Source organism: Aedes aegypti, chromosome 3 (genome assembly GCF_002204515.2).
Source record: "Aedes aegypti strain LVP_AGWG chromosome 3, AaegL5.0 Primary Assembly, whole genome shotgun sequence".
NCBI classification, from domain to species: domain Eukaryota; kingdom Metazoa; phylum Arthropoda; class Insecta; order Diptera; family Culicidae; genus Aedes; species Aedes aegypti.
The window spans coordinates 154,627,483-154,655,066 of record NC_035109.1 but is presented as its reverse complement, the minus strand read 5'-3'; the positions used below and the strand labels follow the sequence as shown (position 1 = coordinate 154,655,066).

General features: G+C 40.2%; 1 protein-coding gene across 3 annotated transcripts in view; it reads right to left on the bottom strand.

Annotated features, from left to right (window-relative positions):
• LOC110678918 (putative mediator of RNA polymerase II transcription subunit 26) overlaps positions 1–27,584 on the bottom strand; it is a 57,980-nt gene that overhangs the window by 4,651 nt on the left and 25,745 nt on the right. For all 3 annotated transcript variants that reach the window (XM_021852551.1, XM_021852553.1, XM_021852552.1), the window contains 3 exons: positions 11,051–12,718; positions 1,882–4,101; positions 1,695–1,820 (listed from right to left, as the gene is read on the bottom strand). In XM_021852551.1, the coding sequence (XP_021708243.1) occupies positions 1,695–1,820; positions 1,882–4,101; positions 11,051–12,718 (4,014 nt within the window). The remainder of the gene's footprint in view (positions 1–1,694; positions 1,821–1,881; positions 4,102–11,050; positions 12,719–27,584) is intronic.

Sequence of the window (27,584 nt, the reverse complement as noted above, 5' to 3'; positions counted from 1 at the left end):
AAAGGGAAGTTGATTAATGGCGTTTTTGTTTTTTTTTTGCTGGGGCGACTTAGTATTAGAGATGTACCGAATAGCACTATTCGGCTTTCGGCCGAATACCGAATAGTTGAGAAATTATTATTCGGCCAAACGAATATTCGGCCGAACATTAATGGGTCAATATTCGGCCGAATAAAACCGTTAATTTCGGTCGAATAACACCTAGTTTTTAACGGTGAAGAATTGATCGGAATGATCGTTTTAAGCTTTTGAAACCGTGTGAAGAAATAACAAAATTTTAAAGCTCTGAGGATTTATATTTCTAAAGTAAAGGATTTGTATCTTTTTGATTGCAGTTTTGATCCATTTAACTTTTTAAGGAACTAGGTTAATACGTCGCTTTATTTCTCATCCGACTTCTGGAAGTGCTTCATATTTATTAGAGCAAATACATCGCATAGGGTCGGTGTTCCCTTAGTAGACAGTCCCCTATATTCGCACTAGTAGCTTTTTACGACCGTTTTTCTATAAATCGAAGCAAAATATTTTTTGACATGAATGTCAGGAGCTATTTATCTAAGTACCATTGATTCACAGGTCAATTTTGTTCAAGAAATGATTTTTTGCTTAAAATTCTAGCTCCCTTGCACCTATAGTACACCTACTGTTCCTATAGTAGAGAAACTTTGTGTTTTTAATAAACATACGATTTTGATTTTTTTGTTTTGCCTACGCCGTAAAGCTTTTGGAACAGGAATTAGAAATAGTGCTACTATAGTCACATGTTTTCCTATAGGCACAAGCGATAATAAATGCAAAAGTTTGAATTTTCGTTGTTTCCATATTTTTTACAAAACCAAGGTGAAAACCACTTTCAGTTTACGTAAAAATTATGCCACAACACAATCCATGCAAGATGAGTGAAATATTGAATGGCTTGTATATTGAGCAGCATCGCAATGCCGTAGAACGGAAAAATTCTCAAATTTTAAACATTTAGTATCAAACTCCATCCATGGAATCCACCAAAGGGAAAATTTGATGTATTATCACTTGAATAAATTAATCGTTTTTTTTTTTATTTTCCTTCGTATGAAACATAATGTTTTGTTACAATTTATTTTATTTTGTTATTATTCGGTCACTATTCGGCCTATTCGGCCGAATAACAGATTTCATTATTCGGCAGACCGAATATTCGGCAAATTCAAAATAATCGAGATATTCGGTACATCTCTACTTAGTATTGCCCTGGATCTGCCTTAACAGCTGTCAAAACGTTTTTTTATTCAGTCTAGTTGAACCCGGGTTCGCCCCAGGTTCTACCCAAACACAACGAGGTTCGCTCTACCGATTTTTTGCGACCCAACCTGAGCGGGGTCAAACTGTCAAAAATAAGTTGCTTACATTTTTGCAATCATCAAAATGAACGATTATAAAAATATATTAGTAACATTGAATGTTTACGACAGCATTCTGCATTGTTTATTCGATTATAAATAAGCCTTTGTTTTGTCCTTTTGTACAAAAAAAGTAGAATTTGATGAAATTGTGTGACCGACAGTTCGAATGTAGAAATGCCACAGTTGATTTTACTCGAACCTGGATCCGGTTTCGTTCGTTTATTGCGAGTCGGATCAGACCTGACCCCAGGTTCAAAACCGAAAACGCCATGACAAATGCATTCTGAGACAACGAGTATGCTGATGACTTACCTTGGTGGTAGCCGTACGTATCGTATTATTAATATCTAGCAGAGAACCATACTGCGAGAATTCCGACACCAGAACGCTAGCGTTCGGTGCAATCACAGCCGAGCAGATATCCATGAATCCCGGGAGCTGAAAGGGAAGAATGGACCGGATCAGTGAATGAATGAAAGCCACAATTTTAGTAACATACGATATCTGGATTTTTTATCCGTTTCTTAACTTCTGTACAAATGTACAATTCCCATGAATTTGCCGGTTTTTGATACTTGATGGCCACCACCGCCCCTGAGTGGGTGTTCACCGCTCGGTACACCGACCCATACGAACCCCGACCAACTTCCTTCTCAATACTGTAGATTGTTCCTCCGAGCGACGCCGCCTGTGACTTGACCAACTTGGGTAGATTACTATTTACAACTTTGTAGTTATCCTCATTTTCCCGCATGGGAAATTCAATTTTCGTAAGGAACGCTTTGCACAGTTCGCTGCTGAACGGATCTAGGAACGGTTTCTCCAGATGAGTGTCGATAATGGCCAAAGCTTTCTCCTTCCGGCGCCGCTTGGCTTCTTCGTCCTGCTCCGCCTGGAAGTAGCTGTTTTCCACGACGGTCGAGTTCATCGAGTCTTCATTCTGACCCAGCGAGAGATTCGATTCGTGTTTCTTGAGATAGCGGAACGATCCGATCGGGGTAGACGTTTTCGAGGCACCTCCGGAGGTTTGCCGCAACGGAGTGGAACAGGAACTGCCACCAAAGTTGAATGCTCCGTTGCTGTTGTCTCCCGCGAAGGAGATATTGCTGAAAGAGGTGTTGAACTCTGAATTCGACTGGTAGGAGGAATCGTTTTCATCCGAATCCTCTTCTTCATCGTCGTCATCGAAGTCGTCCTCTTCCGAATCCAGGTACTCATCCATGTCTTCACGCTCGTATACATCATCTTCGTCGTCTTCATCTTCAATGTAACGACGAACCTTGGATTTGCTTTTGTTCTTCTTGCCCGCGATTTCCGGTGAAGACCCGTACGATTCAGATGATTCGTCGTTCTCTCCGGCCAGGGAGAGCAGCAGGTTGGCATCGTTGACGCGATTCGCAGGAACAACAGTTACATCCGGGTCGTACTTGGACGACGCTTTAGATTTATTCGAAGGTGGTTTGCTTTTCTTGCTGATGTTGGATTTAGTCGATCCCATCTTTCGCTGCAAGTGTGCCAAGGAATTGGAATTGCTGCTGCTTGAAGTTCCCATGGAAGGCACTTTCTTGGGTTTGTGGTTGGAGTCATGATTCGATGACACCATGTTCGCGGAACTGGTCGCAATCGGCCTCGGCTGCTGATTAGGACCGGGAACGTTAGTAGGACTAGGTGCAGAAGCTTTCTCCTTTTTGAACTTGATGGTGATGGTTTTGCTCTTGCTGGTGCCATTCTCCGCGGACGTCGAGAAGCGGATCGTGGAGGCTTCGATTTGCTCTTCGAAGTCGTCGCAGCTGTTGAATTGGTTGTTGCGGACGCCGACAGGTCTGGGTTTAACCGCTGCAGGAGGCGCAGGTGCTCGCAGGGGTGTAGGCTGTGGAGGTTGTTTAGGCGGTAGCAGTTTGGGACGTTGTTGTGCTGGTGGTGGTGGTGGTGGTCGTTGGATGGGTTGAACGGGAGGAACAGGTTTAGCCGGGGGTTGCAAATGAGGTGTCGTGGGTTTCGGTGGTGCTGGACTCTGTTGGGGTGCAGGTTTTTGATAGATTGGCTGCTGGACAGGAGTTTGAGGCTTGGCTTGAGCGGGATGTGGAAAGGCGGCTGGTGGCTGTTGATGAACAGGAGGATGCAACGGTTGCTGCTGGTGATGGAGCTGCGGATGTTGGTGATGATTATGAGATTGCGAGGCTGAATGTTGTGGGTAATGATGTGGGGATTGTGCTTGGATGGGAGCAGCCTGGTGAACTGGTTGGCCGTGAGATTGATAGTTCGGCTGATTGTAACCTCCATAATGGTTTTGATAAGGTGATTGTGGCTGGTATGTGGCGACTGGCTGACTCGTCACCGGAGGCTGATGTTGTACGGGGTGCTGAATAATCGGAGTTGGGGCCGGTGGTTGGTATTGGTTCTGTTGAGGTTGCTGATGTTGCTGATGCTGTTGTGGCGGATAAGGATGCCGATAAGGCGAGTAACAGTTCTGTACGGGAGGCTGTTGAGTTGCTCGTACTGGTGAATGCTGTACGGGTTGGGCTTGGACAGAATGATGATGCTGTTGTTGTTGTTGTTGTTGTTGTTGCTGCTGTTGTGGCTGATAATAGTGGCTTGCATGCTGTATGGTAGATACCGGTTGGGAAGGAGCACTAACGACAGTGGTTGCTCGCAAAGACGGTTGATACTGATGCATTGATTGCTGTTGAACAGCTTGTTGAAAAGTGATCGGTTGATACTGTTGAATAAAAACAAGATGAAACAATTATATCAGTAAAATCTATACATGTATAACAATACCGCTAGCGCGGCTCACTACACTCAAAAAAATCCAAACGTCATTGCTACGTGAAAAATCACGTAGATGATTCCAAATTCATTTTGCCTCCACTTCACCTGACTAAAATAAAGATCACTAAGCCATTCATAACCATCAAATAGTGAATCGGTAATTGTTACTGAGGTTACCTATGGCACTTACGTGAAATTCACGTAGGTGCCTAAGTTCATTTTGACATCTGCATATTGTACGTACATTCGGTGTTGAGCGCAAATCCTAAGATGGCGCCCGCTTGATTTTTGAAGAAATTCAGTAGCTGCTGAACTTTAAACCCTGTGTTAAATTGATTTTAAGGTAAATATGCTTTGAATACCGAAGAATCCCTGCATTACTTAATATTTTATACCTGGCTTATAACCTCTATCAATTATAGCACGCGAAGGCTACAACAAAACAGAACAAACTCACAACATTGGGGAAACAAGATGCAATGCTCAGATTGAATATAAAAATATCACAATCTTTTAAGTTTGTTTACATTTTTCAATTGGGAATTAGTTTTCTTCCGAAGTCTATTGAAGATAAGGTTGGTCTTTATCTTAGTTAAATTTAATTCAAAGCCATCTAGGTCCTATTGAAACGCTTCGTAAAGGCTACCGGAATATCCACGTAGCTCTTACGCGTAGCGCCGGTGGAATGGACGAAGTTCAAAAGTTCATGCGTTCATTCTAGGCTACCTATGATTAACGTAAGAGCTACGTGAAAAGTGCGATGGAAAAAAACCACGTATGTTTTCACGTAACAATGACGTTTGGATTATTTTGAGTGTACAGTAGCATGTCCGAAAGAACTTAAAACTATTGAGAACCAGAGCTTAAAGTCCAAAGCCCTGATAAAGAGTGATGGTTGTGATGGCTATGACTGTGGTCATCATGTAAAACACAGGCTGACAATGTTGTATCGTGCCAGCTCCGAAGAAGGTAGCCCCTCTACACGAAGAAGGTAGCGCAACCTTGGTTAGGTAAACTATCGAAGACTCTTCACACTAACTAAGAAAAGCAAAGGTGGAGAAAAAAGAATTGAGTTTACGCCAACAGACCCGGCAACGAATGATGGGCAACGGTTGAGAAGTCGGACTTTGGAATGTAAGAACTTTGAATGAACCCGCGCGTGTTGAGCTCCTGACTCGTGAACTGCGGAATTTCGGCGTGAACGTGGCAGGTATTCAGGAAATACGCTGGCCAAAAAACCGGATAACGTAAATTCCGAGCGGTGGATCTCATCACCAACACTTCATTCAAGTTCCACATCTACTACAGCGGCGGTAGAGTCAGAACATAACATGACGTTGGCTTTATAGTGACTGGGAAACAGATGAAGCGAGTAACTCGGTGGAAACTGGTAAGCGAACGAAACTGTGTGTTGAAAATGAAGGGCTAATTCTTGAACTACAGCCTAATCAGCATACATGGGCCAACGAACGATAAGCCAAATGACATGAAGGATTAAGATTTCTATGAAAGCCAAGATGAGGCCTACGGAGAGTGTTCAAAACTAGATGTCAAGATAGTCATCGGCAACGCAAATGTACAGATCGGAAAAGAAGACTTCTCCCGACCCGTCATTGTAACGGAAAGCCTCCATTACCTGCGCTTGTAACATTCGCTGGTGCTACAGGGATGGCAATCAGCAGTACCGTAATCCGGGGGCAAATTGATCACTGGGGTGAATTTGATCAGGTCGGTACCAAAACACATTTCCTCCCAAGGATGCTGAAGGTTTCGTTGGCACTACAGACATTCCATGTTTTCTAGTTTATAGATATCTAATGATGATATTGAACTATTTCATTTTTGTTGGGGCCAGTTTTTGCTTAAAAATATTCACGCTTTTTGAAGGTTTTTGCTTACATGCAGTTGGAAATCTCGGTGCTAAACAATCCACTGGTGCTATGCCTACATGTCAACTTGCAGTGTTTAAAATGTTGTGTAAGCTTAAGTATGAACTACTGAACTCATTTTTGATATCAAACAAAGTTTTTTTTTTTTGCTAATAAAACCCTTTTTTCTCAAATAATGTGCTTATTTGAGCTAAAGGAAGAGAGTTGTTGTCATCGTTAGTGTACGCATCGTTGTTGCTCGCCCGTTTTAAATTCGGAATATTGTCGTGATTAGGATTGTATTAATATCATAAATTTAATTGTACGCTTTCAAGAGTGGTTGAATTGTATATCAGCAAGGCACTGCATCTGATATCATCGCGCAAACACGAAAATTCATCGTTTTTAACTGCCTCATCTTACAACGTTTTGATAAGCACATCACCACCATTGTTTAACGCTGCTGTGTTTCAACGAAAAACAATGGAATGCCCAAAGTGCTCCCTGCCGTTCAACTGCCAAAGAAGGGTTTGTTGTCTGCGGTGGAAGCTGCCTAAAATCTTTTCACGCTGCTTGTGTTGGAGTTTGCGAAACTATTGCACGCTGTGTATTGAAAAACGTAATATGGCTGTGTGATGACTGTTTAGAAGTTTTCAATGATCAAGTCTTTCGTCAACTGCAACAAAACGCTCCGGCAAATATTGAAACGGAAATACACACTATTAAGGAAAAGCTTACTAGTATTACGGAAGTTCTAGCTACGTTGACTCTTAATCATGTTACTGACGTCTCGCAAGGACCTCGAGAAGAAACCTTCGGCTCGATTCAACGTCCCTCGGTTCATCCAACGCAACATTCTACTCCGATATCAGAACTCAACCGCGGTACTAGGATTGATGCTTCTTCAGCTGTATCATACTCATCCACGGACATAAATAGCGTTTTGTTTGATAAAAGAAACACATTTTCGCTTTTTCTTTCGAATATTGATACCAGCGTCGCTCAGCAAGAAATTTCGAACATGATTAAAGAATCGCTTGGAATCAACGAGGAAACTGAGAAAATTAGTATCGTTAGACTGGTCCCGAAATGGAATACTGGAGGCTATGCTCAGTATGCTTCGTATAAGGTAATCATGGATAAAAAGCACAAACGGAAAGCGCTTCAAACTGGTACCTGGCCGATGGACATAACATTCCGGGAATTCATCGACTATGCACGACGAGCATGGAAGCCTACAAAGATGCAATCCGAAAACTGAAGCAATCGATCGAAATTATGTCTTAGTTATTGTTGAGTGTCATCTATAATTGTTGTATGCTTGAATGTAAAACTCTCGTTGATAATTTTGTTTATGCTGGAATATGTAATCTGTAATTCTTAGTAGTTTTAAGTATACCATCATTGGGGCTTGCTATTGCCTGTTGATGGATTCAAGTAAATAAATAAATAAATAAATAAATAAATAAACGTATTTCAAGGGAAATTGCCTACATTCAGGCGTATAAGGCAGATTTTAAAAATTAAATTTCGCAATAAAATGATCAAATACTCGAGTTGTAAGCATTTTGACATCATTTTCAGATTCAGGAGACCTAAATTTAGTAGATAGGTTATTTTTTATTTTTAAATCTGCTTTGTTATATGATGATCAGTTTCGCCCCAGTGTGTCATTTTATTTTTTTGATTTTTATGATATGTTAAATATTATTTATGATATGTTAAATATTATTTCATGAAAAGTCGATTACACTGCTCACACTACTATGGGTCACCTTGTCACGATTATTAGTCACTCTGTTCCACACGCATTTCAAATAGAAATGACCCATAATAGTGGGTGACCCATGATAGTGTGACCACTTAGCTTAGCTTAGCTTATACTGACTACACATATCAATGGTTGCTATTCCGTGATTGACCGAAGTCAGTGAAAATGCACAAAGAATCAACTAGAAGTTCGGCCGTTATTGGCCATAATCTTCTTCAGTGTGCATAATTCAGTGCCTCTATTTATACAGGGTCAATAACGGCACCGGCCACGTCCTTGCAGTCAGGTGTGATTGGGGGAAAGAATGTTAGAGTGCAACCTTTGCTATTTGGAGACCGTGTTTGCCTCTGCATCTCCACAAAGGTTACTGGGAGGGATGTTTGTTAATGGGGAGGATATTTGGGTCACAGGATTAACTTTGATAAGCGATTAGACCATGATAAATAATTATTTGTGAGATATAAACATGCTTATATATGAATATAATATTTTCATTTGATATGAACAATTTGTAGAGGATGAATTATGCCGACACTTGAGGTGGCGAACCATTCAAAGTTTGTTCAACAAATACCTAAATGTAACATTTCCAACACTCTTATTCTTATGCCGACACTTACAGTGACGAACCATCCAAAGTTTGTTGAATAAAGTGAACCTTTCGCAAGTCTACACTTGTAGTGTGGAACCATTCAAAGTTTTTTTAATTACAAAAATAAAAGTAAAAAGAAAGGGGTGTTTTGAAAAAAAAAAATGTTCAACATAAATAACTCATGAATCAGAGTTTATGTCGACACTCACAGTGACGAACCATTCATAGTTTGTTGAAAAATCATATTTACGATTAAATGTGCAGTCATACATATCTTATAGATTAGAAATAGTGGCATGAAACGAGCTCACCAATTGATCCGTCATCCTTGACTGAGCACTCGACTCAGTACACTAGGGTGTTAACAGACTGAGACCGCTCGAGGAGTCCTTCGTCGACGAATACCAAGCTAGCAAATGATCCTAGATAAATTGCGTAAGTATAACTTGCAGCCTCCCATCTGTTTATTGATTTCAAAACGGCGTACGATTCAGTGCAATGAAATGAGCTGTGGCAGATAATGTCGGAACACGTTTTTTTCCGGCGAAACTAATAAGGCTGATAGTGCTACACTGTATTGTTCGTAATCAAGTTTTCGGATTGCAGTTGAGGTATCAATCTCGTTTGTGACAATAGACGGATTAAAGCAGGGAGACGCACTTTCGAATTTGCTATCCAGCATTGCAGTCGAGGGTGCTATTAGGAGATCTGGCGTGCAGAGAAACGACACTATCATCACTCGCACTCGTCACATATGCTCCTTGGCTTTGTGGACGATATCGACCTTATTCGAATTGACCGCATGACAGTGGAACAGGCCTTCGTGGCTCTGAAGAGGGAGACAGCGAGGATATATGCTAGACCATTAATTCTACAAAAAATAAATACATGTTTGCAGGTAGAAATAGAGCTAAAGCTGATGGTTTAGATAGTGCAGAGGCAATGCTTGATGGGGATGTGTTTGAAATTGTTGAAATTTTTCAACCTTGGGACACTTGTGAAATGTGACAACGAAGTTTTCCACGAAGTGAATAGGGGTAGTCGGGGCGGTTTGGCCCATGGGGTGGAATGAGCACCCTATGAAAACTGCATAATTTTTTTTTAAATTTCATCTGAAATAACATGCAACCCCAAAGCTTATGAGGAAATGAAGCAATAGGCATGTTATAAGTCAGTGTTCAAAACTCAAAGAAAAATAAATAAATGATGTTCGAAAGAACTGCCCATATTGCCCCGAATGGCTCTTTTGAATCTCATCATTTCAGAACGATGAAGTTTGACTGTAAGAATGTTCTTAAAAAATTATGAGATGAGATTATGTTGCAATCAAAAATGAGGTGCTCATATCACCCCATTCGCTCCCAAGACGATAATTCGTCCGGTGGGGTGTGCTGCTGTCGTCATGATGATGGTTGATGAGAGCAATTTCAAACCCATTCATGGTTTCAAAACATTCGGAACAACATTTTTTTTTTTCACCGACTAAGTGAAGTAATGTATAAAATTGAATGAAATACAATGGTAGAGAATTCATTTCTCTTCCCAATGGTATTTCTAGAGGTAGCGGAGAATGTTCCGAAACGTGTTTTATTCAAGGGCAAAAATCACTCAGGCGAAAGTTCCAATGAAACTAACCTCACATACCCTGGTTTTCCAACCTCAAACTAGTGCTCCTACCAGCAGTATCTCAATTTTTATGAAAGTAGTGCAATAATACAAAAAACAAACGTATGTAGAACATAGAGAATGGATATTTCTACTTTTTCCGCCTAACTGTTTCACTGTTAACCGTCTTTTATCAGGACAATAAAACATTTTCCCCACAGCGGCATGTGATCGATGCGTGAAAAATCAAAATCTCTCATCCCCTGACTAGTTGCGCTACCAAAGTATAGATGGCTAACAGTATGTTGCGTTCCGCGATTAGAAATCAATCATTAATCCGTGAACTTTATAAGGCAAAGGAAATCATGCGGATCTAGTGTATGCATCTAAAATTGTTGGAAATCATGCAAACATTCGAAAAATTCATAATATTTTCAGCACTTTTATCGACTTTTCCTTAAGGTGGCCAAACTGCCCCACTTTCCCCTAGATGTGTTGCGGCTGCGAATAATAGGACATTTTACGGACTACGTAACCAGCTTAGGTCCCGTATGGAAGCAAAATTCGCCCTACCTTTGATTTATCCGGTGGCTCTCTATGGGCATGCAGCGTGGACGAAAAGCCTTCGAAGTTTTTCGGGCGGAAAACGCTGCGGACGATACACAGCGGGAAACTATAAAATGGTGTTTGGCGCAGACGCACGAAACACGAGACAACTCGGTGTGTATAAAGATGCAAAATAGTCGTGTAAAATACAACAGACTTCAGTGAACTGGTCATTTAGTGCGAATGCCTTAAGGAATAATTGCAAAAATAATATTCAGCAGGGAACCAGGTAGTGGTCGACGACTACGATGACTGTACGCAGTGAAATAGGACCTAGCGACCCTAAACGTTCGGGGCAACTGGAAAAGTAATGCCCAAGACCAACGAAGATGGAGCTCTACGCCCGGCAATGGCATGACGCTACGCTGTGGCCATTAAGGTAGATGGTAGGTAAAGGTTGATATTCCAGACTTTTTACTTTTCCCATATACCTTCACTCGATCAAAAGACTCACCTGATTAGACTGCGGATAACTTTTTTGAGCAGCAGCCGGATGCTGCTGGGCATGCCCATAGTTCATTTGCTGCTGCTGCTGTTGTTGTTGTTGCTGTTGCTGTTGCTGTTGCTGTTGCTGCTGTTGCTGTTGCTGATACTGCAGTTGCATCTGTCGTTGTCGCTCTTGGCGTTGCTTTTCTGCTTCCAGCTGTTGCTGCTTCAGTCTCTTCTGCTCCTCTAGCTCCTCTTTCCGTCGGTACCACTTCCGAGCACGGATTTCCTCCATCGAAAACTCCATCGTTGGCTTACCGGTGTGAAGATCCGGGTATACGAAAACCTTCGGATAGCAACACTTCCGATTGGCCTCGTACGGTTCCTCCAAGCATAGGGGAACATCCCACCGCTCGTGATTGGAACGGGCTTCCCGAACGAAATTGGCCGGTAGGCGAATGCCGGTCGGGTCGGTGTCAACCTTCTCTTCCGCTTGCTCCTCCAACGTGTAGTCGTTCAGATTGGCATCATCGTAGACGTAGCTCAACGAAGACGATATGACGTACGCGGAGTTGTTCAGGTTGCATTCGGTGAGGCTCTCGTTGCCGAGGGCGTAATTCTCGATGATGACCGATCGATGAACGGGTTGCTCCGCGGGTTGAGATTGCACAGTTTGTGGAGTGGGCGGCGGTTGTACCGGAGCTGCTGGTTCAGCAATCGGCTGAGAAGGAACACGTGGCTGGGGTTGGGGCTGTTGCTGAATCTGCGGTTGAGGAACCATCGAAACTTGGGGTGGATGCTGCACAGGTTGGACCGCTGGCGGTCGTGATTGTGTAGCAACTGGAGCTACATGTTGTGCTTGTACCTGAGGATGCTGTTGAACCTGCTGCTGCTGCTGTTGCGGTGGCATTTGGCGTTGAGGGGCAGGAAGGGGATGCTGGACTGGCGTTTGGGGCTGTTGCACCACAGTTGATTGTACTGGGACAGGTGTTGGCGTTGGGTTTTGGTGAACTTGATGTTGGGGATGCTGTTGATGTTGCTGGGCATAGTGATGTTGATTGTTCTGATAGTATGTGGAGTTTTGCTTATCCTGTTGGTAGTACTGCTCAGCCGTCATTGTAGCTGGAGCTGGGGTTGGCGTTGGAGCAGGTGTCTGCTGTTGATGTTGCTGCTGCTGCTGATAGTACCCTGTATGGTTATAATGTTGTTGAGATTGCTGCTGAGGTTGAGGTTGAGGCTGTGGTTGAGGATGATGCTGATGATGCTGAACTGTTGGTTGAACATGATTCTGGTTCTGAGGCTGAGGCTGATGCTGTTGATGTTGTTGTTGCTGCTGTTGCTGTGGCGCATAATAATCTCCACCCTCGGTTTTCAGCTTTTTCTGAGGGGGACTCAGCGATGTAATCTGCTGCCGTTGCTCAACCAATGTATTCGCCGATCTTTTCTTCGACGAAGCATCATTGTACAACATCCTCTGGGCTATCGAAAGTCGGAACTTGTTCTGAGCCTCTTGAAGTTCATCCATGGGTTGTGCTTTCACTTGAATACCCAGATTGTAGATGGACTCAGCCTGTTTGAATGCGTTGGCAGCATCGTAATAGTGCGCCCAGCCAATATAGAAACAAGCACATTGTGTTCCAACATTCTTTTTGTACAAAAATTGATATAAGTTCAACGGATTAGCCTGCATGTCAATCTGCAAAAGAAATGAAAGTAATTTGTTATCACGATTCTATAATATTCCCCATCATTCCGTTCCCAGAATTTCATTTCCGAAAAAGCTATAGGGTAATACGTCAAAGCACGGATTGTTCAACATTTAGCGAGAAATTAAGCTGATCAATGAAGTGGCCCTGTAGAAAACAGCAACGAGGAACACCGATCTTTTAGCAAGGAAACGTGTTTTCTTTAGCCTATGCTGCATAGCTAGAATTTTTTGCACAATTAATCATAATTCTTACATATTCATATAATAACATACTCACAACTTCGGTGCCTTACATCCGTGCAAAACTAAGTTGAAAACTACTAAATGAACTTTAACACTTCACTTTTTGTAAAAAATAAAATACTAAAATCACAAGTAAGGCGAGCAAATACCTTTAAACTCAAATATGTTGCGTATCTCGACAGATAGGCCTATTTTGTCTGCAACTTACAGACTTCTTCAGTGTGGAGTGCTCGATACTAACTACTACGCCGCCAAAAATGATTCATTCATAAAACCTATGCATTGGTCCATGGGTTCATTATTTGACGTTTTAGCGGTGCCGTGTTATTTATGTGACCATGACAACCAGTGAATTTGGCACCGCTCGAACGTCAAATTAGTGAACTCGTACATTGGTCCATAGAAAATCTGTCAAAACTCAATGCTATTGAGTTTTGTTGTATTTTTAGCAGAAAAACAAATTATAAATGCTTTGCTTGGAAAAAAAAACAGGAAATTCGTAGACACTAATGTCGATCTGACACCAAAGTCCGTCTACTTCGGCTCTCTTAGATGCAATATTCAACTCTCCTAAGCGTGCCTACGAACAACATTGAGATATTCTTTTTTAGCGTTGCACTGTTGCGCTGTATCCACCATACCACTCATAAGCCAACGTTGGCTCAATGGGTTGTGTTACTTTTCCTCGAACGCCGGTTCCCCGAATAGCCCATTACTACGGAAAGTTTTTTGCACTCATAAATGTCATAATTGTACATTTCAGGGTGGTGAACGTACTGGTCAACTGATATGCACCCTTCTTTATTTGTTTGGTGGTTCTCATAAGTTTTACCGTCCTCAGCATTTTTGGCAACATGTGTATAGTCGAGAATGACCAAATACCTCCTTCTTTTAAGGTGAAACATCTCGGAATGCAAAGATGGCCGTCACAATGGCCGACTTCTCCACCTACTCACGTTTTCAAAGGCACAAAACTGGAGGAATAGTTGGCAAATGTTCCTGATCTTCTTATTTTAAGCTTTCTGCTAGTGCATAAAGCCAAAATAAAAAGTGCACTGTTGTGGAATGCTTTCTTCGCGAGATTTGTGCCTCTGAAGTTTTAGTGCAATCTTAGAAGTTGATTCCAAACTTTTTCACCTAAATTGCTTATTGTTCTTTCTAATTCAGCATCCTGCCACTGAAAACTTTGTATTTGGACCCACGAGGTCTTGAGCCTTTTTTTAGAAACTTTGTTGTTGAGCCCTTTTCAGCCCGCCCACGCAAACTAACACCACTATCAGAAAGATTGGTGTTAGCACTACCTGATAGACCGATGCACGAGTTCACTATCTGACGTTTGAGCGGTGCCGTGTTATTTACGTGACTATGGCAACTAGTGAATTCGGCACCGCTCAAACGTCAAATTAGTGAACTCGTGCATTGGTCCATAGTGGTATTGATGTGCGTGATTGAGTTGAATTGGGCTCAATAGCGTCTTGCAAAGTCAATGTTTACCAATGTCGATGTGCCCTTTTGAAATGTTTGTTCAGTACAGGGTTGGGAAAAAATCTGAAGTTCATTCTACAGTAGCCAAAAAAAGCCAGTCACAGTCAGCGAAGCCAGTGAAACTCACGCCTATCGCTGCTGTAGGCCAAGAGCCTTGAAAATTGCAAAACACCCGTTGCTAAGGGCAACCCAAAATTACTGTAGAAAAATGATCTATTTCCCGCTGCATTTCCCGCATTTAGAGCCTTCAATGACACTAACGATTTAGAAAATTCATGCACCCAACATAGGCTACTCGATGAGATTCACGTTTTTGAACTACTGTACTGGGAAAGCCACGTGATTTTCGCGAAATTCAAGCCTACTACTATTACCATTTCCAGCACTGGTCCAGTATTATCAGAACGTTGGAGGAATAAATTTTTCCTTGCACTCCTACAATCTTGCATGCTCAGACGCTTCATATGATCTCGTTGCTTTCACTGAAACATGATTAGATGAAGGTACGCTTTCCAAACAAATTTTTGGTAGTGACTATATCGTGTTCAGGCAGGATCGAAATGAATTCAACAGTCGTAAAACTCGCGGGGGAGGTGTCCTATTAGCTCTACGCTCGACGCTAGCTTGTAGGCAGCTTTACCCTCCAAATTGTACAATTGTTGAACAAATTTAGGTATCTGTTAACTTGACTAGTTTTACACTTTTTATCTGCGTCATTTACATACCCCCGGATCGTGTAAATGATCTCGCCATTATTGAGTCACACCTTGACAGTCTTACCTGGATTACTTCTAAAATGCAACTCATCGACAAAATCATCATAATCGGCGATTTTAACTTGCCTGGAATATCGTGGACCCGTGCTACAACCAATTTTATGTTCCCCGACTCATCTAAGTCAATAAACACATCTTCATCAATCAATCTGGTAGATTGATATAGCTTAGCTAATTTTTGTCAAATCAATGATGTACCCAACAGTAATGGTCGTTGCTTGGATCTCTGTTACATCACCGAAGAGCTTCTGTCCAGCGACAGCATCAAATTATCGGCTGCCCCAGGTCCTCTCGTTAAAACCGGTTGCCATCATCCTCCATTACACATTAACATCAGCGTACCCCAGCCACTCAAGTACATCGACATCGCGGATTCCATGTACTACGATTTCAACAAAACAAACTTTATGTCTATAAACAGCTTTTTTCTTGGAATCGACTGGGAATCAATTCTGGCAGATAGTGATATCAGTTCGGTAGTGACAACTCTTCCCAACGTTTTGTTGTATGCTATCGATCGTTTTACACCAAAAAGACAAAAACGGTCGAAGCCTTATCCTCCATGGTCCAATCCTCATCTAAAACGGCTGAAATCTCTCAAAAGATGCCATCTTAAAAAGTATTCCAAGCACCAGACTGATTTCTTTAAGTTACAGTACAATGCATCAAATAGGATGTACAAAGACTTGAACGATCAACTTTTCTCCGCTTATCAGCAACGCATGCAACTCGATCTGAAAAACAACCCTAAAAAGTTCTGGAGTTATATAAACGACCAGCGCAAAGAAAACGGTCTACCATCTTCTATGAAACTTGTTAATGTCGAAACATCATCAATCGCTAGAATTTGTAATCTTTTTCGTGAACATTTCATCATACGGTCAGCACCCTACAGTCACAACTCAAATGGTGGAAATAGCATTGTGCAAGCTCAAATCATCTTCGAACCCCGGCCCAGATGCAATCCCATCCATCATCCTCAAAAGGTGCTCACCAAGCCTGTCTGCCCCACTATCATTCATAATTTGTTGTTAAAATGTGGAACGTTTCCCAGTCACTGGAAAGATTCATTCGTATTTCCCATTTACAAAAAAGGTCTAATTATCGAGGAATTGCTGCCCTGTGTGCGGTCTCAAAATTGTTTGAACTGATAGTTATGGAGTTCATTACACATAACTGTTCTCTTTATATCTCTAATCTGTTGTCATACATATAATTTGTTACTCGCTGCATCCAGGATCGACTTCAAGTAGATGCAATCCATATTGATCTCTCCACTGCTTTCGACAAAATCAACAATAAAATAGCGGTCGCTAAACTCGAGAAGCTGGGATTCAGTGGCGCTTTTCTCTCATGGCTTCGGTCTTATCTCGTTGGTCGTACAATGTCCGTTAAGATTGGTGACTGCATCTCATCACCTTTCTTTGTGTCATCTGGCGTTCCTCAAGGTAGCCACTTAGGACCTTTCATCTTTCTGCTCTACATTAATGATGTTAATTTGTCCCTCGAATGTTTTAAACTGTCTTATGCCGATGATTTTAAGTTGTATAATGTTATAAAATGCGACAACGATACCGCATTCCTACAAAAACAACTAGATATCTTCGTAGTTTGGTGCAAGAACAACAACATGATTTTGAACGCGTCTAAATGCTCAAGCATTTCTTTTAGCCGTAAGCACACCATCACAGAATTCAATTATCACATAGGAGAAGTTACTTTGAACCGCGTGAAGTCGATAAAAGATTTAGGAGTTATGGTAGATTATAAATTGACATTTAATGATGACATTTCATATATTGTTTCGAAGGCATCTAAGAGTCTAGGTTTTATATTCCGCGTTGCCAAACACTTCTCTGATATTCTCTGCCTCAAATCGCTTTACTGCTCTTTAGTACGCTCCGTTTTAGAGTATGTAGCAATTGTGTGGGCTCCTTTCTATCAGAATAGCATTCAACGCAAATTTTTGCGGTTTGCGCTACGGAGCATTGGATTGCATTGGAGAGATCCTGTGCATCTTCCTAGCTTCAGTGACAGATGTCAATTATTACATTTGAACCTGCTATCCACACGTCGAGACGTTTGTAAACCTCTTTTTGTATCGGATTTGATTCAATCTAGAATTGATTGTTCAAATCTTTTAGAAAATTTAAATTTTGATATTCATATTCGAACTCTTCGCTCTCATCTCTTTTTCCGATTACCCACAAATCGGACCATGGTTACGGTTATCATGAACCTGTGATTAGCATGTGCCGTCTGTTTAATCAATATTGTAATGTTTTCGATTTTCATCTTTCCCGTCCTGTTTTGAAGCATCAGTTTGTCCAAATGTTAGGTGTTTAATAGATAAGAAAAAGTTAAGTCATATGTATGTATCATTGGGAATTGTAATCTGTTGATACGAAAAGAAGGGTAGGTTTTGTACCTATTTGATAGAGAGCATTAGTTGACAGCTCAACTCAAACGGGTTTTCCCTACTTCGAAAAAAAAAACAAAAATAAAACTATCAAAGCACCTTTTTGAACTGCTCCACTTTTCGGGGAAACGGGTCATTCGGGGAAACGGCATTTGGGAAACTGGCGTTCGGGGAAAAGTAGCACAATCGACTCAAAGACATGGTTAGTACGGGTCAGGCTTTCGACCTGATATCTCCGCACGTGCGTCGTATGAAGAAGCGAAGAGTTTTAGACCAATCAGTCTGACCTCTTTTCTTCTGAAATGTCTGGAACGCATTATCGATCATCACATCCGTGATGTTTATTTGGCAAACATGCCTCTTCATGTGAATCAACATGCTTACAAATCTGGAAAATCCACTGTGACTCTTTTACACAAAGTTGTATACGATATCGAGAAAGCATTCGCTCAGAATCAATCTTGCTTGGGTGTTTTCTTGTATATTGAGGGTGCCTTTGATAACGTGTCTTTCGATGCCATATTGGAAGCCGCACGAAACCATGGGCTACCTACAATGATTACCAATTGGATTCATCAAATGCTCAAAAACCGACATCTCTTCTCGACATTGCGTCAAGCAGCGATTCGAGAATTGAGTGTTTGCGGATGCCCTCAAGGGGGAGTCTTGTCACCACTTTTGTGGAATCTCGTAGCAGATACGCTATTGAGGCAACTCAATAATTGCGGTTTTCCAACTTATGGATTTGCCGACAACTATCTAGCTCTGATAGTTGGTATGTGCATAAGCACCCTATTCGACCTGATGCAAAGTGCTCTTCAGGTAGTCGAGAGTTGGTGTCGCCAATATGGCCTTTCGGTTAACCCGAATAAAACATCTATTGTTCTTTTTACGGGAAGATGAAACCGCGATGGAATTCGACCTTTACGTCTTTTTGGTACTGAGATTAATGTGACTGATCAAGTAAAGTATGTCGGAGTCATTCTAGATTCCAAACTTTTATGGACACCTCACATTGATTTCAGAGTCAAAAAAGCTTGCATGGCCTTCGGTCAATGCCGGCGAACCTTTGGTAAAAATTGGGGCCTCAAACCCTAATATATCAAATGGATTTACACAACAGTTATTCGACCAATATTGGCATATGGATACCTTGTGTGGTGGCAAAAGGGCGAAGTGAGAACAATCCAATCAAAATTGGACCATCTCCAAAGGATGTGCCATCAATATGTCTGGTGCGTTCTCTACAACTCCCACAGCAGCGCTTGAGGCCATTTTCGACGTTGCGCCACTACACATATAAGGCACCGCGGGGCAAGTGGGTAAATGGGGTAAGTGAAAACAATTGATATATTTTACTGAATATGTGAATTAACGTTTTAAACTCATGCGTAAACCTTCGAGGCAATTGAGAACATTACGATAGGTAAGAAATTTCTGAGATTTTTCAGCCATTATTGCATAATAGAGCGAAAAATTGTTAACCTGTCAACTGTTACTCCGTAACAAGTTGGCGGCGTACAATCTTATTTTAATATTTTCAGTGAAAAAAGTTGCGGAAAATAATTTCCTGTACCACTTCATAGTTGTCCTCTGTGACAGTTTCAAACTGCAATAAAAAAAGTTTTAGAATTAATTCGACGTAGACCTAAAAATAACTAAATTTAAACACCGTCAATTTTCTTATCAGGTGGGGCAAGTGAAAAGTTTATCATTAGAGATTGAATTTGTGTTTTCTCTTTAAGTAGCCATAAGTAAACATGGTTCGCAATTATCATAGAAAAACATAACGTGCTGATAATTCAAGAAACACTATACTCAAGCGTTAAAAGCTATTAGAAATCATGGAACTTCTCTAAAATATGTTGCCAAACATTACAATATTAATATGTCTACTTCGGGCAGCCAATTAAAAGGAAGACTTTGACTGAAAAGTTGCAATATTAGAGAACACACGGAAATCTCGTAGAATGTCTATGTAAAGCTAGTTCAAAACATAAAAATGGGGTATAAGTCTATCCACATAAAACAGATTCTAAATACGTTATTGAAGGATTCCGTTTGATTTCTCCCGAAGAGTTATCCAACGTCATATCCGACTTTCTCAAAAACAATAACGAGCGGTGGAAATTCTACAAAGTAGACATGCAATTGCTGTCCTAAAATGTAAGAACTAACATTGGAAATGTTGCAGTTATAATGTTGTCGAATCATTTCAACTAACATAACTAAACAGAAGAAAATTCAAGTGAAAAGAATAACATTTTCTTTGTTTACATGTTACTTATGTTATTGTTCATTGGGAAGCCTTAACAAATGTTAAAGCTAATAGAAATCGTGAATGTAACTGTTTGTTTTTGAATTTATTATTCAAAACGGTGAAATTTTCACTTGCCCCTCTTTTGGGGCAAGTGAAAAGTAAGGAGACATTTTTCAAAAACTTTTTCCGTATTTTTTTCTTCAATTTTTCATAAAAATCAATTTCAGCATGTTGCTTATATTTGGTGGGAGTCAAGCTAAAAAATATATACCACCTCATTTGTTTCAATTTAAAGTCTCTAGAATTTGAAGAATCTCAACTATGCGAATTCCATTACCCACTTGCCCCACGGTACCTTATCTTAAACAAGAAGCACTTTCTTGCTCTTACCGTTTATGGGTACTGGATCTACTGGAGAAAAATCCAGTGAATCGTCTATCTACACACACTTCGTTGTTTCCACTTTTGGTGAAGTGGGACAACACAAGCATGGGAAAATTCACTCACTCACCCGAACGCTACCGTTAAAATATATGCAAAGTATCTGCTGCCACCGAATGTTCAATGACTGCCGAACGCTACTAGGGTGAGCGCAATCCCGACGAATCGTAAACGATTGAGATAAACCGAAAATGAAAAGATATACGGAGCGGATAGAGCACCTATCCTCTCTTAAATTGGAGACACGAAAGAACGCGTTCGCCATTCGATCACTGAAAGCTTCCTGCGAAATGTATAGATTTTGCGTTCACTGAAACATTTCGCCTTGTGTATTACCATTCAGTGAACGTTCTTCAGCTCTCAAATACGAATGCCACTCGTGCGGAATCGGTATGTAAAGAATCATTCGCTACAGCAATCGGATGCCTTCGGCACAAGGAGTCGGTAGTGAATCATTCTGTTGCCGTTTTTGTCTAACTTGCCGCTCGGCGAACAAGAAGAAAGCGCATTGGAAATTGAAACACTCAGCTTGGTCGGAGAAACGGCAATCTCGCTCTTGACCGCTTGTGGATGTGAGCGATAGAAATGCAATATTCGAGTGAATGTTTCCCATGCTTGGGACAACATTGTCCTTGCTCCAAGTGATCTCACAATTGCTTGTCACTTTCCGTACAGGACATTTACCACACAATTCCCTTCACGGGAAGAGTGGACGTCTGGCGATACATTGGCTGATGAGCTAGCTCGCGATGGAGCATCGCATGACTTCATTGGCCCTGAGCCGGCTATTCCAATTTCGAAGTGCTGGGTGAAACTTCAGATAAACTCTTGGGCGGCAACTCGGCACAAGCAATATTGGAATAGTTTGGAGTCATGTCGTCAAACAAAATTGTACATTACTGAGCCATCTCTAAGGGTGGCGAAGTATTTAACAAATCTGTCAAAGCAGAATTGCAGTCTCTTGGTCAGAGCGTTGACAATCCACTGCCGACTCAACTATCACATGGCAAATATTCAGCGTGCTGACTCATTTGTGTGTGATAGTTGTGACTCCGATTATGGAACATCGTATCACCTGATATATAACTGTCCAGTTTTTTCGCAAATGCGATTCCAATTACTTGGTAAACACTTATTAAGTGAAACTGAATTCAGAAGCCTGAATCTTCAGGACATTCTGTTATTCTTAACCCGCTGTGGTAATGAGCTATAAGCTCTCTTTACGCTCATGCGTTTTGCAGTGCCCTTTTTAGGGCGCTGTTCGAACCCATTGTGGTATGGAGCTACATGCTCTCATTTCGCTTATGCGATCTTCCCTCTTCAAGGGACCCCACTCCTATTTCCTCCCATCTTTCCCTTCCCTTTCCTTTCCCATCGGGTAGATGATGAAATAGGCTCAAATATGGCGATGGCACAAATCTCCCAACTGGTGGGGAACGTGCCTTTGGAGCCGGCCTTCTGATACGGGTCAGGCTTTCGACCTGATTTCTCCGCACGACCCGTTTAGCGATAGACGGACTTTGATTTCAAGCGTGAAAAATCTCAAGCATGAGATATGAGAATTTGAGATTTTTGCAACGCAGCATGAGTCCGGGGAAACTATGGCAAGGGAACAATTTAGTTTTAACACTAAAAACATCATGCAACGACACGCTCTTCATGTCTTGTCATTAATCGAAGAACTGTTGACCCAAAGGATTTTGACTATAGTGACCACTTTTGAGACAACCGGATGTCCTCGAGGGAACCTTCCCAAGAAACATTTGCCTATTTTATAATCATTTATTAAGCAATTTTTCACAACTACATACTGAATAGTTGCTTTATTATATTACTTTGCAGCTGCTACGCACACATTGTTCAAGCAAATTTGGCGAAATTATTAAGCTTCTTATCATTTAGTGGCTGTAATCATATATTGTAATGATGTTTATTCAGGTTTCACTTAGCTTAATAAGGATTGATGATTTAACAACGCTAGTTTAACAAACTACATTATTGCAGTGTAATTCAGCATCATGTTTAACAACATTTTAATTATTTCCAAGTGAAGCCTTTGTTCAGGCGTTGTTCACACAAATTTGGAGAAGTTATAAAGCGTGTCGTTGTATATTGACTTTATTCTACAACTTCAAAATCGCTTTATAAGCATTCATCTCAGCTTTTATTCAACTGCCACAAAATTGATTGACAATAAATAAATGACTAAAAATAGCTAACACTGTATACATCAAATGCAGTGGTACCTTTACCATGAATTAATAACCACACTTTTAATAATTACCTGAATACTGGATTCAAACTCGAGACCTTCCCATCGTCAGCGGTATACCTTTCCATCTGCGCCATCCTTGAATTCATATATCAGCCTTCCAGTGCCCAATATAAACCTCTTGTAGCTGTTTATTGATCATGCTTGAGCTTCTATTCAACAATAACTAATCAACACGTGCTATGCTGATCAACAACTGAATAAGCACATTACTTCTGCTGCTGTTCAGTACTGATGCGAGCTGAACTCAGTCGGCTATTTATAGCGCACAGTGAGAAAATTTATTTCAATGCTGGTCAAAAATAAAGTTTATTCACCAAGTAAAAACAGTCTGAAATGACTAATCGAATTTCATAATAAGTTTTAACTTGTTAAAACTTTAATTGAATTGTTCATCTAACTATACTAAAATTCATTTTTTTTTTTTTTTTTTTTTTTTGTCGGTAGCGATAGGGGTAGTACTGGCACTTTTAATCTGCCCTAAGCTCCTTCCCAGCATTTGCTTTTATAAGCCTCTATTGCGTTCATCACACAGACGTTCCTAAGCAATGTTGCTCAAATGGTCACTGTGTACGCTAGCAGCAATCAGCCCTTGCCGTAGTTTTGCAGTCTAGTAGTTCAGACTACTATCAAACTATGATAAGGCCTGAAATGCTACTAGAGTGGTTAAAGTGAAGAACGAAATAGTTTTATTGAAAGGTCCTCATTCCCCATTTCATTTCAACACTCACTATCGTCACTTTTATTATCGACACTATCACGTATATCACCGATTATCACTCATCAACTTTCGTAATACACTTCAGATATATTTTCTACTATATCACTTTTCACATCACACCATTTTTATATAAATCTGTTAGCATTACCATCTGTTAGCATTACTAAGTAGTTTAAAAATATTCAATTTAAATGTATCATTGTTTTTGTTGCTGTAGAGTCATTACTATTCAAACTACGATTTAGCACTATGATCAAGAAAGTTACATTAAAAAAAAATCAATTCGATCCATTCTTCTGCACTCGCTGTCATTATGTATTAATACTTTTATCATGCACGTTTGAAGAACTAGGCAATTAAGTTTATATTCAGAAAATGATTGCACAATGTATTATGGCCATTATTAAATTAGTAGAGTTCACATCATTATTATTATATTTTTAACAAAACTATCAGAATCACTTCACCTTTATTTTCAAATTTTCATCACTATAGATTTAATTATAAAATCACTATTAGTACCTTCACAATCACTAAATTTAATAACGACGAGTGTAACGCATAGTTCCACCAAACACCCATTCTTATGTTGCATTATAAAACGATTGATCACACGTTGGCTTCGAAACTTAACCACCATTGCTGATTAGTACAAAGGATGCTACAGCTCGTGTAAACGAATTGAAACATAAAACAACCAGCACTGGTTTATAAGTAACTAATGAGCCCTGGCGGTCCCTCCGTTCGGAGAGGACCTGATAATATGCCGAAACATATTAACAGATCCTCCGCCTGAATGCAGCCGTTTTATGATAAATCATGAACCGTTGGAGGTGTGCCAAAGTATTGGGAAGGTGATATGTTTCACAGACGGGTATTATTATGGTGCACCTTCTACTTTAGCACCGTCAAACCCTGTGATCGTGGCCAGGGTGTATTGGAAGTCTAGAGTAGAAGCAAAACTTGAAGAACCTTCTAGTCAAACATGTTGCGTTGCCTACTTCCCAAACTCCAAAACCCTCGGGTGTATTATGGACGGTGTGAGTTTTCAAACTTACATATGCTGGAGACTTGGCACCTGATCCACTTGTACATCAATAAAATAAAATACTATAAATACTTTACGTATACCACGGATATCCGTCCAACATCAATTCTATCAACGTGATTTGTCATGTTTGATTAATGACCTAATATTATTTTTCTTAAATAACAGTTGAATAGCATTTTAATAGGAAGACATATCACAAAATTGCTAAAAATCATGTATTTTTCATTAAAATATTATTTATTATTTATTTATCTTTATTAGAGAGATTTTCAGCCAGAGGCTGGTTCATCTCTGACATTTAAATATTCCTTTTTTTATAAATATTAAAACACAATCCAATTATGTTGAATACACAAATCAGAAATTAACTAGTCCAATATTGTTTTACAGTAAATTTCCCTACTAAAATCATTCATTATTTTAGTAGCACAAATTTTGTAAACTTTTTTTTTTGTAAAGTATGATGAATGATGAATAGCAACCCTGCTTTTTACTGATAGAAATGATAATAATATCAACCAAGGAACTGTCAAGACTGTTTGTAGTTCTACCATAAGCATCGAAAGTTACGAAATGTTTAGAGTTATTTATTTAGCTTACAATTTTGCGTAAATGGTCACATAATTTTGAAAAGAGCTTTTTGCAATTCGATTGCATATCGGCTTACTTTTTATCAAAGAAATGACCTACATAACAGCCTTCTTTTCCTATCAATACAAACAGTGCTGAAAAGTGTTACTTTTCAGCACTAATAACAGTATCGAAAAGTAGCACTTTTCAGTACTGTTTTGGAAGTTACCGAATCGGCGTCGGTTCACTTCTATATGTCATTTATTGAAATGCTGTGATTTTCTTAAACCAGTTTCTGATTCTAAGATCCGAATCCGATTTAATTCGGTTCGCCAAATGAATGTAGAATCAGAACTTAAGTTGATTCTTCATCCATTTGACGAACCGAATTAAATCGGATTCGGATCCTAGAATCAGAAGCTGGTTGACCCATGGATTCTGAGTCTTGCGGAAGTAGAGGATTTATGGGTTCACTATATAAAAGGACGGGACGTTATGGGACGGTTCTTGTAATCTTGGCAATTCAGCATATACAATATGGTTGAAAATTCTAAGCGGGGCGTCCTTACCTGGTCTGTCTTTGAAAGTAGAATCAGCAATGAAAGTGTGAAAATTTATGACAGTCATTCCACAGCCTACCTGATTGAGAAATACTGAGTTGCTACAACGCATGGATGGCCATGTGGATTTTCATGAAATATCCCTAAAATTCCAACTCTACCGGCATTTTTCGTTATTGCAAAAAATGTTGTATGCAACTCGTTGCAAAACTCGATTTTTTTCAGCACTCGTCGTATTTATCCAACTCGGCGAGCCTCGTTGGATAAATGTACGACTCGTGCTGAAAAAATCATCATTTTGCAACTTGTTGCATAAATAACTATTTTGACACATATATCCATTATATCAAAAATACTAATTTTAAATGAAATACAGAGTAAGGGGGAGACTCGATATTCCGTGTCTCGATATCGAGTTAGAGAACCATTGTAAAAGTTGGTTTTCATGGCTAACTCGATGGTCCCTTGGATCGCGATTGCACTGGTTTTGTGATCTATAACTCGATACCTCCCTAACTCGATGGTCCCTTCAATATCGAGTTATGGAGAGTTGACTGTAGTTTTTCACTCATTAAATTATATTCGTGACTCTCAACCTCAACCATAACTAGTTATAAGATTTTTCTACTTCATTTATAATTTCATGCAGGGCTTGGAATGGTGATAGTAGTAGGCTTGAATTTCGCAAAATCACGTAACTCTTCTCACTACTGACCAATGCACGAGTTCATTATTTGACGTTTGAGCGGTGCCAAACAGTGTTGATAGACTCACACTCAAATCTCAATCAATACACTATCCCGTAAGAGCAAACTCATTAGAGATCTGCTTTGCAAATCTCACGCTTGAGGTGTTGATGCAAAATCACTCAATCAACCCAAACCGTCAAAAACGATTCAGTCACAAAACCCGTCAAAAACTCGTGTTGGATTACTACACTTCTACCAGACTAAGGCTGTGAACCGTTTCACCAGTTCGTTTAACTTTTAGTTAAAATTTGACAGCTCGATAGTTATTTCCCCTCCGGTTAGAAATAACCCTGCTCTGGAGCATGGTTAAACTTGACAGTTCGAAAGTTATTTTCTGCTCCCGTGAATTTGAGAATAACTAACCATCTGTCAACTTTGTTCTGAAATAACTACTCGACTGTCAAAGCTCAAATGGGTCGACCGCGATGTTCAATTTAACCATTTGAGGAGAAAATAACTATCGAAACGTCAAATTTTAACTAATAGTTAAACGGACTGGTGAAACGGTTCACAGCCTAACAAGAAAATATTGCCGTATGCGCGTAAACTGTGGAAATACGAGACAATGGGCCGTATGAATAAAATGTAGTAAAGTTGAGTTTACTACATACTCGGTAGTAAACGCTATATGTGGAACACGAGTGGAACATGTTTGTGTCATTTTCCTTTCTACACCTTTCGAACATACTACAAACAACGCATTGCTATGAATAAAGGTAGCATTTACTACAAAGCTACTGGTAGTTAGCTTCAGAGGTTGCTACACATGCTTTGAGATTGCGGAATTGAATGGAATAATTTACTTTTGAGCAGTGGCGATTCCCTAACCTCAAATCTACCTGTTCCACGAATAGAAATTCTTGAATTTCAGCAACAAATTTGCATCTATTTAGAAGATATTTGTTAGAAATGACGATTCCAATAATTTACTGTTTGCTCTATAATTTATTTCTGCCGAATTAACCATTTTTAGATTCGTCGAACAGGTAAAAAGTGAGGTTACGAGTCGCCTTTGCTTTTGAGTAAAAATCATGGGAAAACGATATGAGTTTGGATATTTCAGAAGGTATTTTGAGTTTTGCTTGAGGTTACCAAAACATTCGCCCCGCCAATTCTGAGATTCCGGTAAGATTACTGGCAGTAGCAATTTGTAATATCCGTGTGAATTCTGGCATTACGATAGTTATGTTATTTTCTAGGAATTTTAGGATGTCGGTAGGAATTCAGATACAGTAATGACCCGTTTTGTCAGCACCCGATTTTGTCTACCCCCGATTTTATCTACCCCCGATTTTAGCACCTTTTTA